Below are 15443 nucleotides of genomic sequence, written 5' to 3'. Positions count from 1 at the left end.
ACAATTATGCCCTCAAACTGTTGTTTAAAGCAATATCACACTCGTAGCAGTGCCTTATTAGTGTCAGCACTGGTGGAACACTAAGGATGCACGCCTCCCACTAGTGCTGATATACAGCCATATCACACTGCTACGAGTGTGACATTGCTCATTTACATATTTGAATGGCACAAAATGTACAGTAAAGTGCCTCATTCTACACAAAGATTATTAAATAGTAATCTGTATAAACTGTTCACAATTTATCTGTATATTCAGTCAGCTAGTCTTCTGCATTCTGAACAGCCTTAGGCATTAATTACTTGGAAGAAGGGGAAGACAGTATGGCAGTGAATTACACTTAAAATGTGCAAGAGTGCGCGGTGACACATTTGATGATGAACAACCGTATTATGCTGAAAAAAGGTCAGATTTAGTAACCTCCTTTGTTTCATTTCAAATCCAAATTTGTTTTGGAATGTGTTTCAGTCTGAACAGTCAGATCAGATTTCAAGTAGTTCTTTTAGATGATTCAGGACATGAAAAGTATGAATACAGATTGGATAAGGAAAAATAACTGGGTTTATGTACACTAATGTTCAAAAGTTTGGTATGTTTATCATGTTATCATAACGCCTGCATTTTGTTGATTAAAAACACAGGGAAAATGGTAGTATTGTGAAACATGATTACAATTAAAAAATAACCTCATTTGACTTGAATTTATTTATTTCTGATAAAAAATGTTGAATTTCTGGAATCATTATCCCAGTCTCCAATCATTGTAATATGCTGATTTGCTGCTCAGTGCTGAAAATGATTAAATATTTGTTTATTTTTGTGAAAATTATGATCATTTTTACAGTATATTGTTATGAATAGAACAGAATATATTTGTAAGAGAAAGCTTCAGTAACATGGCAGATTTAATGCAGTTTTTCTCAGCAAATAGTAATTTTTTTTTATAATCAACAACACATGAGCTACAAACTTTTGAATGATAGTGTATGTGCAGCATAAACAAAGCCTGAAGGTAGTGGATAAAGCCAACCAGCATCTAAAAGACTAGTTAGTCTCTCATCATGTGGAAGCAGTTTTGCCGATCCGTGGAAGAGCCTGGACCCTTTCCAGACTTCGGGACACTGAGGGAAGTTTGATGACCCCTGAAAAAACACCTCAACCCCTTCGCTTCGGCCTCTCTGGAGCATCACGGGTGTCTCAAGGTCAAAGTGCAAAACGGACACAAATTCTGAAATGTGTTACAAAGGCAACGTCGACTACTTTTATTTCCGAGATCATTGTCATCATCACCATAGACAAACCGAAAAAAGGGGCTAAAGACGGTGAAACGATAAAAACGAGGCTTAAATAAATACTAGTAGAAGGTAATTATTGGCACAGTCCTTTTGGTCACACTGTTTGGACGACTTCTTCGTGGCTTAGTTATTATTTAAGGATTCAAAACTGTGCTCAAACGAATCTGCCCGACGACAAACAACACCACAGTCAGTCACCGCTAAAAGACTTCTATTTGGCGGCCTTTAGGGAAAGGAAATGCTTGTGAGCCCAAATAGGAGGCATCTCATCTCTTTATAAAAGCAGATCTAAAAGGACCTGATCAGTGCGGCGTGTACAGCAAGAAACGGAAATGAAAACCTCAGTCACAGTGTGCTCAAACACCACGAGCATGCAGACAACGCCAGGTCTGACACAACGGCATTCTGTGGCAGGCAAACGACAGAAGAGTCCAGACGTCCAGGCAGATCCAGGACAGTGGAAACAAGAGAGAGAGAAAGAGAGATAGAGAGATTTTGGTGGGCGGCTGCCTACTCTCGTTCTCACTTGTTCTCGATGAGGGTCTGCACCTTGTGTACCAGCTCCCGCGCCATTCGGAGAATGTGCTGCACGTCGTGGCGCTCCGCCATCTCTGTCAGAGAGGAACACAAAGAAGACTATGATTCAGTGACTGACTTTACCACATGGCCACATGCCGCTGCTATACTTTAAAGAAACTCTCAATATTTTTTTTTTAAAGAATTGTGGTCATTTTTCAACTTCCTTACAGAGTTCATCTGAGTTTTATGGTTTTTGAATACATTCAGCTCATCTCTGGGTGTGGCACTTTTAGCTTAGCTTAAATTAAATTAGACCATTAGCGTCTCACTCAAGAGTTAAAAAAAGTCAAAAGTTACATTGTGTAGCTACTAAGACCAATAGAAAATGACAAGTTTTATTTTCTATGTTGACATGCCTAAGAACTTAACTGTCCTTGTGCACAGTAGCACAAGAATATTATCAACTTTCAAAAGGGGTAAAACTACTTCTTCTATTCTATTCTAGCCAAATATGTCTTTCTCCAGAAGAAAAAAAAATATAGGACATTTCTGTAAGCATTACCTTGCTCTGTTAAACATAACTTGGGAAATATTTGAAAAATAATTAAACTTTCAGAGGAGGGCTATTCATTTTGTCCTCAACCATATGACCAACATGAAACCAATATGAAGTTTATTATTCATCCTTTGGCTTAGCCCATTTATTCATCAGGAGTCGCCACAGCAGAATGAACCACAAACGTATCCAGCATATGTTTTTACACAAGTGTTTTCCAGCTGCACATACCAACCACACATACACTACAGCCAATTTAGTTTATTTAATTCACTTATCCCGCATGTCTTTGGACTGTGGGGGACACCAGAGCACCTGGAAGACACCTACACCAACACGGCAAGAACATGCAACTCCCCACAAAAATGCCAACTGACCCAGCCGGGACTTTAACCAGTGACTTTCTTGCTGTGACGTAACAGTTCTAACCAAATGCTAAAATAATTTTATTATGTTAAAAAAAATCAAATAGATGTACATTTTACAAGACAATTGAGGGGAATTATTGACTCAGGTCTGCCTGCATCACTTAAAGTGGTTTTAAATAGTAGCCCTAATCCCAACGCCTAACCCTAAGTCCAATTCAATTAGCATAAGTAACCTAATCTGCTTGTTAAGTGGGACGTCATGCAAATCAGCTTCCGGGTCCTAGCGCTCTATCAAACTGTAGATTTATATATAAATATTTATATATCTACGGCTAATATCAGATGGCCAGAAAGTGATTCATTTTGGTAAAATTTTGGTGCTTGTGATGCAAGTCCAGAAATCGATGTGTACACTATGATTTCATATAAAATTCACTTTAATGTGTGATATGACTAAAAAGTGGTCATAAACCAAAGTTTTTTTCGATTTGAACAAATATAGCAGCTTGGTCCTGGAAACAGCATTCCATGCGTCACCGTTACGTCATGACTTAACAAGCGGATATCAAACTTGAACTGTTAGTTAGCCTGACACCACTGATTTCATTTAGCATTGCAGTATTTGTAACAAATCTAAAATTAGCCAGCAAACCGTTTCCCAAATATAACTTAACATAAACACAAGTGACTCTAAAAAGCTGGCAATTTTCCGGGTTTGAGTTGTTCATTCTGGTTAATGATTGTAAGACAGAAAGACAGATGTAAACAATATAATCAGTATGTAAACAGTCTAAATCGTTGGATTTCCTCTGTTGAGTTCACAAACCGTTAAAGAACTTGATGATGTCAGTGAAGTCCATGTTGTTGTCCAGGATGATGTCCCGGTAAACCTCCACCAGAGCCAGTGCAATGAACAGGACAAAGTGCTTAGAGGATATACGAGGGGCAACCCAGATCACCTCCCAAACTGCAAACACATCCTCATACAGCAGCTCTGAGACAAAATGAAAAAATTATATGATCACGTCAAGTCATGACAAAGGATGTTTTTATCTTACATATCTTACTCAGTAGCCCCTATCTCACATACAGATCTTTCCAGAAAATTACCAGCAATTTTCCATAAAGGTCTGTATGTGTGAACAAGCCCAATTTGAAAATACTGATAAATTCTTTCAAATTCCGCAATTTTCGGGTATCACTGTGCAAATAATGTGCGAATTGACGATCAGGGGGGTCTACTGTTTAGGTTAGTCTGTGTAATACATGCTTCAGTCATTTATATATTTATTTTTTATTACATCTTGTTTATTAATAAAATGTTTTAGCGTGATTAAAATTTCAGCGTTTTAAGGGATATTGTGTATGCTGACCTACAGTATTCTCTGATTAGCCATTTCAAATGTTACGGTAGGTTAAACTACAAACTAAGCATCTAATTTGATTTTATTTTCAGGCTAAATAGAGATACAAACACCTATTTTATGAGAAAACAAAGTCTTGTGAACACAATGTCAATTGGTGCACAAGACCTGCAACTTTCAGACTTTTTTCTCAAGTAGACTGATTGGCAATGGTTAACAATGGTTTGAACTGTTATAGGAGTGGTCAAATGTATTTTTATATTATCTATTATTTCAATAATTAATGTTATTATTTAAAATACAGATCAAAGTGAACTATTTCACTATTAAAGAACTGACCCCTCACACATCTGGTTTTGACCTCCTTTAGGGGGGATCAAGCGTTAAACCCCCCCTGTAATTCGCACCCTGCTTTAACTTATTATTAGTTAACCATGTTTTAACTTAATTTTAAAAGTCAGTTTGAAATGAAAATGCACGTTTATATTTTGTTAGTGCACATTACCATTCTTTAGTTAAACAATTAATCCATGGCAGTTAATCCACTAAAAAAATGTTTGGCGATCTTTAATCAAAGTCTGATCATTTGCTTCTGTGTTCTTAACCATGCCTCTTGTACTTGGTTTATTATGAGGGAATGATGCACAAAAAAAGCCCTGCCCCCTTCTGAATATTCTGTTCTAGTAAAAAGTACATCAACAAACCAAAATAAAAGTCTCAGCAACTTCTGTTACATAGATTTATAAAAACCTTGAAGTCATGTCAAAGTTATTAGGATGTAGCTTATTTGTTTACAGTGTGAGAGCATATTTTCTCTGTCCTTTGTAACGGGTTTGATTTGGGTGTCGTTACCTCTTTTGAAGTCCAGGAGGAACCAGCGGTAGCAGAAGTAGAAGTGAGTGTAATCTCCATTCTGATGCATGAGCTCAAACAGCTCTGAGTCAAGGATCTGGAAAAACAGCACTGGTTGTTCAGAACTCATGACGTCCAAGACTGCAGCAGACAAATCACGGCGCTGACTCAGGCAGGAAGACAGAGAAAGGTCATTGTCATGTTACCTGTATCAGTGACCTCATATTGGCGAAATGAGTGTCCATGGCCCCTCCGGTGGGGAAATTCTGACTCATCCTCCTCATCAGCTGAGTGAAGCAGCTGTAGGCCAAGCACTCTGTACGAGGGGTATTCAAGAAATGGAAATATTTGTTTTTCATTTTTAATCAAAATATGTAAAAAACAAAATGACGATCAATATTATTTTAATTGGCTAATGAACAAAGCACTGTGGTCCAATAAATTGTCTCGTTAGCCTAATTAACATACACTCTCCAACCACTTTATTAGGTACACCTTATTATTGGGTTGGACCCCCTTTTGCCTCCAAAACTGCCTTAATCCTTCATGGCATAGATTCAACAAGGTACTGGAAATATTCCTCACAAATGTTGGTCCATATTGACATGATAGCATCATGCAGTTGCTGCAGATTTGTCAGCTGCTTATCCATGATGCGAATCTCCCATTCCACCACATCCCAAAAGTGCTCTATTGGAGATTTGGTGACTGTGGAGGACTTTTGAGTACAGTGAACTCATTGTCATGTTCAATAAACCAGTCTGAGATGAATGATTCGCACTTTATAACATGGGGCGTTATTCTGCTGGAAGTAGCCATCAGAAGATGGGTACACTGTGGTCATAAAGGGATGGACATGGTCAACAACAATACTCAAGTAAGCTGTGGCGTTGACTGCTCAATTGGTACTAATGGACCCAAAGTATGCCAAAAATTTATTCTCCACACCATTACACCAGCAACGTCAGCCTGAAGTGTTGATACAAGGCAGGATGGATCCATGTTTTCATGTTGTTGACGCCAAATTCCGACCCTACCATCCGAATGTCACAGCAGAAATCGAGACTCATCAGATTAGTCAGCATTTTTCCAATCCTTCTATTGTCCAATTTTGGTGAGCTTGTGTTAATTGTAGCCTCAGTTTCCTGTTCTTAGCTGACAGGAGAGGCACTCTGTGTTGTCTTCTGCTGCTGTAGCCCATCCACCTCAAGGTTCGAGGTGTTGTGTGTTCAGGGATGCTCTTCTGCACACCTCGGTTGTAACTCGGTGTTATTTGAGTTACTGTTCCTATTAGCTCGAACCAGTTTGGCCATTCTCCACTGACCTCTGGCATTAACAAAGCATGTGCGCTTACAGAACTACTACTCACTGGATATTTTCTCTTTTTTGGAACAATCCCTGTAAACCCTAGAGATGGTTGTGTGTGAATTTTACAGTAGATCAGCAGTTTCTGAAATACTCAGACCGGACTGGCACCAACAACCATGCCACGTTCAAAGTCACTTGAATCACCTTTCTTTCCCATCCTGATGCTCTGTTTGAACTGCAGCAGATCATCTTGACCATGTCTACATGCATTAATGCCTTGAGTTGCTGCCATGTGATTGGCTGATTAGACATTTGCAAAAATGAGAAGTTGGACATGTGTACCTAATAAAGTGGCCTTTAATTAAGTCTTTAAATCGCACTTTAGCTGAATACTTGTGTCTTGCAAAATACCTACTAAAATATTATGTACTGTCATCATGCCAAAGACAAAAGCAGTTAGTCATCAGAAATTAGTAAAAACTTTATAAATAAAACTTTATATATAAAAAAAAAACTTTATAAATAAAAAAATGCACTTGGGAAATATTAAAAAAATTATTAAAATGTAAAAAGAGCTCTAATAATTAAATATCAAAACATATATATTTTTTACCCAATATAACATATTTAAAATTCATTTTCAAATATTACTAAAAGTTAGAATACGTAAACTGATGAAATATTTCAGTATTCACAATATTACTCTTTCTGATGAAATGAATGTGTGCTTTCTTTGGAAATCATTTTAAACTTTATCACGTCAATAAAAGTCCCTTTGTTATACCACTGTTATATTTTCAATCCAAAATGCAAACTGAAGGCATAAATATAAAAATAACACCCAGTGAATCACAAGCTATCAACAATTTCTATTAAAACATGCAGCAAAACAACCATTTATTCACAAATCTTTATAGAGTACATGAGCTGCTTGCAAAACACACGTAAAGCCCATAAAACATTATTTGGAAGCCCATCTACACAATCTTGTCTACTCACTCACCGTCATCCAGAATGACCATTAATGGGGCCAGCAGGTCACACATGCCCTGTACATAGCCGATCTCCAGATGCTCCCACACATAACTGCGTCAGAAACACAAACAAATCAGCAGACTGAGCTTTACTTTAGATGATTTAGGAAATGAGTCTGTGATTTATGCTTCAATAGATCTAACAGACAGACCCATAAGAGGCAATAACTGTCCTGCACTGACCTGCACATGATGTTGCGCAGTTTCTCCAGGTTGCTGCTAGTGAAATAGTAGTAGTTGCGATCGCAGCGCTGGACATCTTTGTCTATTCTGTGCAAGTTCAGCGCCACCGTGTCCAACAGCTCGATCTGCACAGCATATGACACAAAACAACTGGCTTTACATTACTGGACCAGATGTGTTTTAACCAGATCTATCAGCGGTACACATGCTGTATCATGCTGACGTTTATTTACAGAGCCAGATCAGTCTCAAAAATAATATATTTACAAAATGTAATTCATAGACCCACAACAAAATTCACATTCACAAATCCAATTTTTAAATACAAATCATGACTCATAAACACACAAATCCAATTCGTAAATTAAAAACACGACTCAAAAACACACAAATCCAATTAATTTGGTGAAAATATTCATGATTTCCACTCGTGAATTCACAAATTGTTTACAAATGTACTAATTGGATTATGTATATGTGAATTGTGCTGTTTCGTAAATAAACCATTTTTGAGACTGATCTGGCTCCATATTTATATGTGTGTGTATGTTTATGTATTTGTGTGTTAATATAAAAATGTCTACAGAAATGTAAGTATATGAATGTTAGATATTACAGACAATTAGGTGAAGCACTTCAGAGGGAAAATAATATTTATATGCATTTTATATTTTATTTATAATGTTTATATTATTTTTAATCCACAATCACCATTTTGAAAACATTTATGGTTACAAATAGGACTAATAATATACTGTGTAAAATTTCTATATTTTAGTTTTACTATAAAATGTAATATAATACTATATAGTAGTATAAAGTTAACACATAAAAAGTTAGCTATTTTTTTTTACATTAGGCCAAGAGAAGATTGATAGGAATAGAGCTGAGTTAATATCATATTTTAAATATCATATAACCTAATATCCAAGAGTTGAAATGATATTTTTTAACCTATAATCTACATTTTAAAAATCTTTGAGTATATAGTCAAAAACATTACTAAAGGTTATGCCATATATTGTAAAATAAAAATAACATATAGTATTTTTTTTATCTGAAATGCAAATTTCATATAACTTTAAACAAAAAAACTAAATATATATATATATATATATATATATATATATATATATATATATATATATATATATATATATATATATACATAGCTGATTTAAATTGTGTCAAAGCAGCATCCTTAGCATCCCTGTAGGCACAGGACGTCAACAAATTGTCATATTGATGTTGTACCCCAACATCATGGGGATGTTAGATTTTGTTTGGAAATGAAAATTGACGTCAGAACCCAACTTCAGGCCGATGTCCAATGTCCAACCTAAAATCAACCAAATATCAATGTCTAATCATGTTACACCTTGACGTTGTGTGGATGTTACCACTATCTATCCGACGTTAGATTTTGGCCACTTTCCAACACAACCTAAAATCAACTAAATATCAACGTAATTTGACGCATTATTGGATGTCAAAATATGTCCTTAGATGCTGGCTAGACATTGAATTTTGGTCGCCTGACATCATGATCTAAATGTAACCTAATATTAATGTCTTATGATATTGTGTGCCTGCTGGGGTAGAAGTTCTAGTAAATTAAAAAACTTTTCACAGTTGAAGTTTAGTTTAGTTCAGTTCAGTGTGGTTTAAATCTCACTGCTGAAAGTCCAAACACTGAAGAGTAAATCCATTGAACAAAGCAAATCCATCACATCTATATCAATATAGTCAGTAACACGTTACAATAAGTTTGTATTAGTAAACATAAGTTAATGTATTAGTTATCATGATTTAACAAGGAACAGCAAATACGTTAAGCATTACTTAATCTTTGTCAATTTTAATTAAACATATTAATGTGAACTTTTGGTGAACAATGACTTGATTAAGCATTACATAACCTTTGTTAATGTGAACTTTCTCATATTCTAATGCATCTCTTTATATTATCAGCTTAATTAATTAATGTTTACAGAGATGTATTTGTTAATGGATTAGACAACATATTTAATTAGCAATACTAAATATCTGTAATGCAAACTTACAAATACAGCGAACTGTTAGTTAATACATTAGTTGACAAGAACAAATAATTAATGACTAATTAATAACAAATAAAAAAAATGCCATGTAATAAGATCCAAAATATGGAAATAAAAATAGTTTGAATCATTTGATTATGAGTATATTCACTTAAAAAAAGTGACAAATAAAAATATCAAATATCAAATAAAAATAATAAAGTATTTTATATTAGTATTATATATTAAAATAAATTTCTTTAAATAAATTGTAATTTATTTAAATGATAAATATATAAGTAGATTAGACCAAATTAATTGAACAATTATTAAAATGACTGTATTCAGACCTTGAAAAATGCTGTAATAAACCACAGTCTGTGAGCTAAAGCTGTGTTGCCCTGGCATACCGTATAAGAGGAGAAAGACGGTGCAGTGCCCTCAGAGCTGCTGGTGGTCGTGAGTTTGTCCAGCTGACTGCACAGTTTGTCCTCACTCAGAGAGCCGCGTCCGCCCTGCTCCTCAAGTCCTCCAGTGGGTGTCGTGTCCTCCTCCATGCTCTGGCCATCGTCGATGCTGGACATGATTTGGGAATGTCCTGACGCGACGGAGTAGTTCCTGGAGGAGGGCAGGCCTGAGTCTGGAGAGTCGAACTCCACCAGTGGCCTCTCGTCTGGGGCTAGCATGGCCGGGGTGACCACTGTGGTTAAAGTGGGTGTGCTGTCTTCACATGAGGTATCCTGACCCCCGGCGTCAGGCTCGTCCACAGACATGAACACCTGAACACAGAGATACCAGACGGGATGAAGAGGAAGTTGAAATTACATCAGGCTACCCAGACTTTTCAGATGGCAGGCATGGTAAACACATGTCATACAAGCTAAAAGTGTGTTTTCAAAAAATCATTATTTTTGTTGACTCTTATTGAGTAGAAAATGAAAAGTAAACTTATTTGAATACACAAAAAGTATCCAAATGTGTAACGGTTTCACTCAATGTTTAGGGCCGGAGTGGGACTCCTTTTCAGCCCTGGAGTTTCAAGCCTTTGAATGGCCCACTTCAGTTCACGACTGACTATATTAAAATAACGTCATTTCCAATTTAGTAATTCATGGTGAAGATTTATCTGAACAGTTAACACAATGTAATGTTTAACAGTATCAGAATCTATTTTCTGTAGGAATTAGTGCTCATAAATATCCAAACCTTGAAATGAAAAACTATCAAATAAACACAAATATATATTAAGCTACATGCATAAAATAAAGATTATGAATTGTATTTAAATTTCAAATGACATTATCGTGTATTTTTCAAGGAAACTGCTGCTTTTTATGACTTCAAATATTTGTCATAAATATGAGAACATTAAAGAGTAGCTAAATCTCCAACACTATTCTTTAAAACATCACTATGTCCTTTTCTGCAATATCTGATTTTATGTTGTGGGAGCCTATTTGTTTGGTTTTATTAATTTACATGATGCATTTCAGTTTTGAATATTTTTGTTTGGAATTGTTTGCTTTTGAGAACTTACATTATTCATATATGCTGTTCAGATGGATATTCTGTGCATTTTGCATTGGTGATATGTAGCTTGTTAAAAATTGTGTGCAGCCTCTTTAAGAACTGCATCTGTTAATTCTGACAGCAGTGCGTTGTTTAGAAGATAGCAGAGTTTTCTTTACTGCATAAGTGAGATTATATTTAGTTTAGTTTATTTTAATTTGTTTATGTATCTCTGAGTGAAGATTAAAAGTCAACACTGACAAGAAACAGACTTCATAGATTTCTTTATTGTGTCATCATTAACCTGCAGGCTGCATTCTGCTCATGGGGCTGCAAGAAAATAAATAAAAAGAGTGGAGCTGCGGTAAAATAATTTATAAAAAGATCGAGGCTATGGTCGAATAAAAAAATGAATGGAAAAAGTATGATTGCTCAGAGTGCAGGCAGCTAGAGAGACTGGCCCAAATGACCAAAAAAATGGACCGGCCCACAAGGAATACTCCTGGTGCTCCTGATAAGCCAATCCGGGCCTGTGCTAACTGATACTCAACAGTTAGCATATCAACATGTTAACGTACAATAACACATAGTATTACTGTATATTCAATATTAAAACAAAAACGATGTTACCGAGTATTTGCGTGGCTTTTAATTTCATTCAGAACTATTTAGTATCACCGCAAAATTTACCTGTCAACACTCCCGTTTTTCCTGGGATTCTCCTGTATTTCACTGTTCTATCCCTCTATCATCCCGCAAAGGTATTTTTCCATATTTCTCCTGTATTTTCAATCTTTCCATAAGGGGGGCAATAAACATTTAAGAGCCGATCCTCTCTATATGCAACCCATATAGCCGAAACACCAGGGAACGCCCCTTGCTCCTAAATGTGAATCTGTTCTGTGTTTTCGGTTTATTTAGGCATGAAAACACTTTAAAATAAATATAAAAACAGTGGAATTGCCTTTCTTTCCATTACAGGTGCCATTGCCCCTCCTATGCAATCCTCAAAATAGTTATAGAGCAGTGCGTGACTGTCAGCTGACGTGTTCCATTAATAAATAGACCCTGTTTCCCAAACGTATTCTGTACACACGATTTGAAGCGGAGCTAAAGTCTAGGTTTTGGGTGCGTGTTTAAACAGAAATATACACATAATTAATAATAATAATAACATCTAAAGATGTCAATCTTGGTGGGTTTTCTTTCAAACACAACTAATTTTGTCTTAAATGAGCAAAAAAAGTTAGGGAAGCAATCTAATGCTTTTATTATGATGTTAGATGTGTGCATTTTTAAAGTGACACCTCTGGTTAAAAAAACCATCTAAATGAGCGATTCATTCATTGTTCTTTAATCAGAATGTTTAGGTAATGGGGGCATATCCCTTATTTTCACATTTCAGTGTTGACAAGTATGCAAACATCAGTATTTGTGTTTTTCAAGCAAGCTTATGCTTAATAATGCACTGAACATACAATATTATGAACAAGATAACACCAAATAAATAAACATATCTTTAATACTTAATACTACAAGGTATTGAAATGCAAAATCAGTCTTTCCCTGTGTTTGTCTCATGTGCGTTTATTCAATAAATAAACAAAATTTCACTCAACACGCAGATCACAATATTTATCATGATTATGGTACTGAAAAATTAGCTTAGCAACATGTTAATACCAACTGATAACACACTTCACTGTGTTTATTGCCCTTGTAGCCACCTTTCTAAGTTTGAGAATACTTATATTTCTCTCTTTTCACAACAAAAATGTAATGGTATTCAGAATAGAATCAAGCAACTAACAATGTATCAACCATAAAGTTGTACTCACTATATGAAACATTTATATTAATACCATGTTTTACACAAATTTATCTAATGTGACAAAAAAAGTACCTGTAGTGTCATGTGCTAAATAAATAGTTTCTCTCTCTTTTGGCATCAAGATTTTTTTAAGTACTTTCTACATGCTCCACTCCATGATTTAATTGCTTTAAATCTAAACTACTGTAGGCTCATTGTGCTTCAGCCTACATTTTTTTGTGAAATGTGAAGTACATTGCTCCAAGTACATTTCATTGCACATTTCAGATGTTACCTCATTACTTGGGGTCGTTTTGATGTACGCTTCAGATACTCATCCTTTCTGTACACATTTATAAGGCAGTGGTTTGTTGTACAGATCACATAGACCTTTGAACCACTGACGTAAAACTCATAGGCATTAACATTAGATGTCGCCTAGGCTGTTGTTGTCTATTGGAAGGAATGCGTCAATAGAGCCGAATGTGGGACCAAGGTGCAGTGGAGGTCTGACAGTCCAGAGGCAGAGATATATACACACATATACATATATCTATAATCTGGAGTTTTCCAAGTGGTCAGTATGCAAATATTTTTTTAAGTTGCAAAAATTTTAATTTTACATTACTTTTCTATATCGATGGATAAGTGATTGGACGGGCATTGCTGATAAAAAGCATGTGTTTGTGTGCATGGAAATGTATTATCCTCCCTACCTGTAAAATTTGATCTAATCCATGTCCTGAAACACACCCCCTTTCCCGCGTACCTTCTCATGCTAATGAAGGGAGCGATTTCTTTGTGAATGAATCTCCGTCATAAACAACTCGTTCACTCAGCCGACAATAATACGTCTCTGGCACCGCAGCATCTTGTTGTCATATTTCATTTACATTGTTTGATGATTTTATTCAACAAAACTAGCATAAGCTTAGTATTTAGTGCAGGTCGGTGCTACTTTTCTTATTGTCAGTGCAATAAGAGACTGTATTATTATTAACACGTGTCGAGCACAAAAGTTCATACAACAAAAATGTAAGATAAAGGGAATCTTACCTATCAAATGTTCTGCCTCTGTTTCTTGTTTTTTTGTTTGCTTATTACTACACCTGCACACAGTGCTAAAGTTCTGCATCTTCACATTGGCTTAGTCTTGTGCATTTAGTCTTGACTAGTTGACTTTGTCCTGGGAGCACTGTACAAATGTGGCATCTTCTATTGACGCATGCTCAGGGTCCGTCTGGATATTTAGTGTATATATCTACGCCTAAAACTGACCAATAGTGTTTTCAAAAGCAAAGAAATGCACTGCTACCATGCAGTTTTACTTTGATTTTACATTACTTGTATCTCTCTTATGAAACCATGATTGTACATTGCTTGTATCTATTTTATAGAACCATGACTTGAACCCAAGAACTCTGCATCACAAGTACAACATCGTAAACTGAGTGAGTTACTGAGCAAACTGATCGAACCAGAAAAATTATGGAGATAGAGAAGTGAGGCTACCTTATTTAATTACAAATAAAAAAAAAAACTGATAAGTTGTTTTGAAATATTCATATGGTGTTTTTCAAAGAACTGCACTAAAATAATTCTTATTCATTGACAGTATGTCCCTGTATATGTCATAAGCATGAAAATGAACAAAGTGTTGGCATCATGCTGCCCCATAGTATTAATTTAATCTAGAATGAAACTGCAGTCAATTAAATGTTTAAGTACTTTTTACAGTTTCACAAAAATGTAGGCTGAGGCACAAATTTTCAGTGAGGCTTTGTTGAATATATTAATAGCTTTGGTATTTGAATAAAACTCTTTGTAGGCCCCGTTTACTCTAGTGCGTTTTAGTTTTAATACAGCATTTTAGAATGAAAACGATCCGCGTCCACACTAGCGTTTCACCCAGTGTTTCTGAACAACTCTCCATCTACACCACACCACTGAAAACGCACATCATGTGACCACACACACACACACACACACACACACTCTGGCATGCGTTGCAGCATATCTACTTAGATGATAGCTATGCTTGTCTGACTGTTCATAAAGGATCTACCGCTGGATCCAATCTCGCTTTAATTGTTAAACGTGATATTTAATTAAACTACATATTGCCCGACTTTGGTCTTTTGAATCTATTACTTGTTCTCAGGTAGCATGTTTTGGCTGAGCGCAAAGATAGGTAAATAATTAAGTAATCAGCCATTACTGATTATTAAAACTGATAATTACAACTGATATTCAGCAAAAGAGAGGATATGTTTTGTATTTTCATTGAAAATAAGAGGAGGCAGTAATGTTATAGGCTTCGTTTTGTTATAAATATGCTTACAGTGCTGTCTGTTAAGTTGCTAATATCAAAATGAAAATAGGCAGTTCATTATATCATGTTTTCATTTTATTGTTAAGAAAGTGAAACAACGTTGCCAGGATGATGTGAATAAGGTTATAACGTATACTGTTCCCTTTGAAGATTTACCCATGTCCTCGGGAGTTTGTTTTCCATATCAAACTTGCAAAGTCTGAACTTACAAGAAGAGGATGCAGGACTGAACTGTATGTAGGCTACTTAATATTGAGGAAAAGCCCCAATAAGC

General features: G+C 35.7%; 2 protein-coding genes across 3 annotated transcripts in view; both read right to left on the bottom strand.

The window, feature by feature from the left end:
- The window catches only part of LOC147833651 (uncharacterized), a 734785-nt gene that overhangs the window by 132734 nt on the left and 586608 nt on the right, over window positions 1–15443 (bottom strand). The window lies entirely within an intron of this gene.
- sgsm2 (small G protein signaling modulator 2) overlaps window positions 891–15443 on the bottom strand; it is a 101695-nt gene continuing 87142 nt past the window's right edge. For both annotated transcript variants that reach the window (XM_087284067.1, XM_087284068.1), the window contains 7 exons: window positions 9929–10297; window positions 7480–7604; window positions 7266–7348; window positions 5161–5270; window positions 4955–5051; window positions 3565–3732; window positions 891–1906 (listed from right to left, as the gene is read on the bottom strand). In XM_087284067.1, the coding sequence (XP_087140193.1) occupies window positions 1818–1906; window positions 3565–3732; window positions 4955–5051; window positions 5161–5270; window positions 7266–7348; window positions 7480–7604; window positions 9929–10297 (1041 nt within the window). In that variant the 3' untranslated portion in view covers window positions 891–1817. The remainder of the gene's footprint in view (window positions 1907–3564; window positions 3733–4954; window positions 5052–5160; window positions 5271–7265; window positions 7349–7479; window positions 7605–9928; window positions 10298–15443) is intronic.

The sequence above is a fragment of the Danio rerio genome, chromosome 15 (genome assembly GCF_052040795.2).
Source record: "Danio rerio strain M-AB ecotype USA chromosome 15, GRCz13ab, whole genome shotgun sequence".
Taxonomy (NCBI): domain Eukaryota; kingdom Metazoa; phylum Chordata; class Actinopteri; order Cypriniformes; family Danionidae; genus Danio; species Danio rerio.
This window is presented reverse-complemented; position numbering and strand designations above follow the sequence as displayed.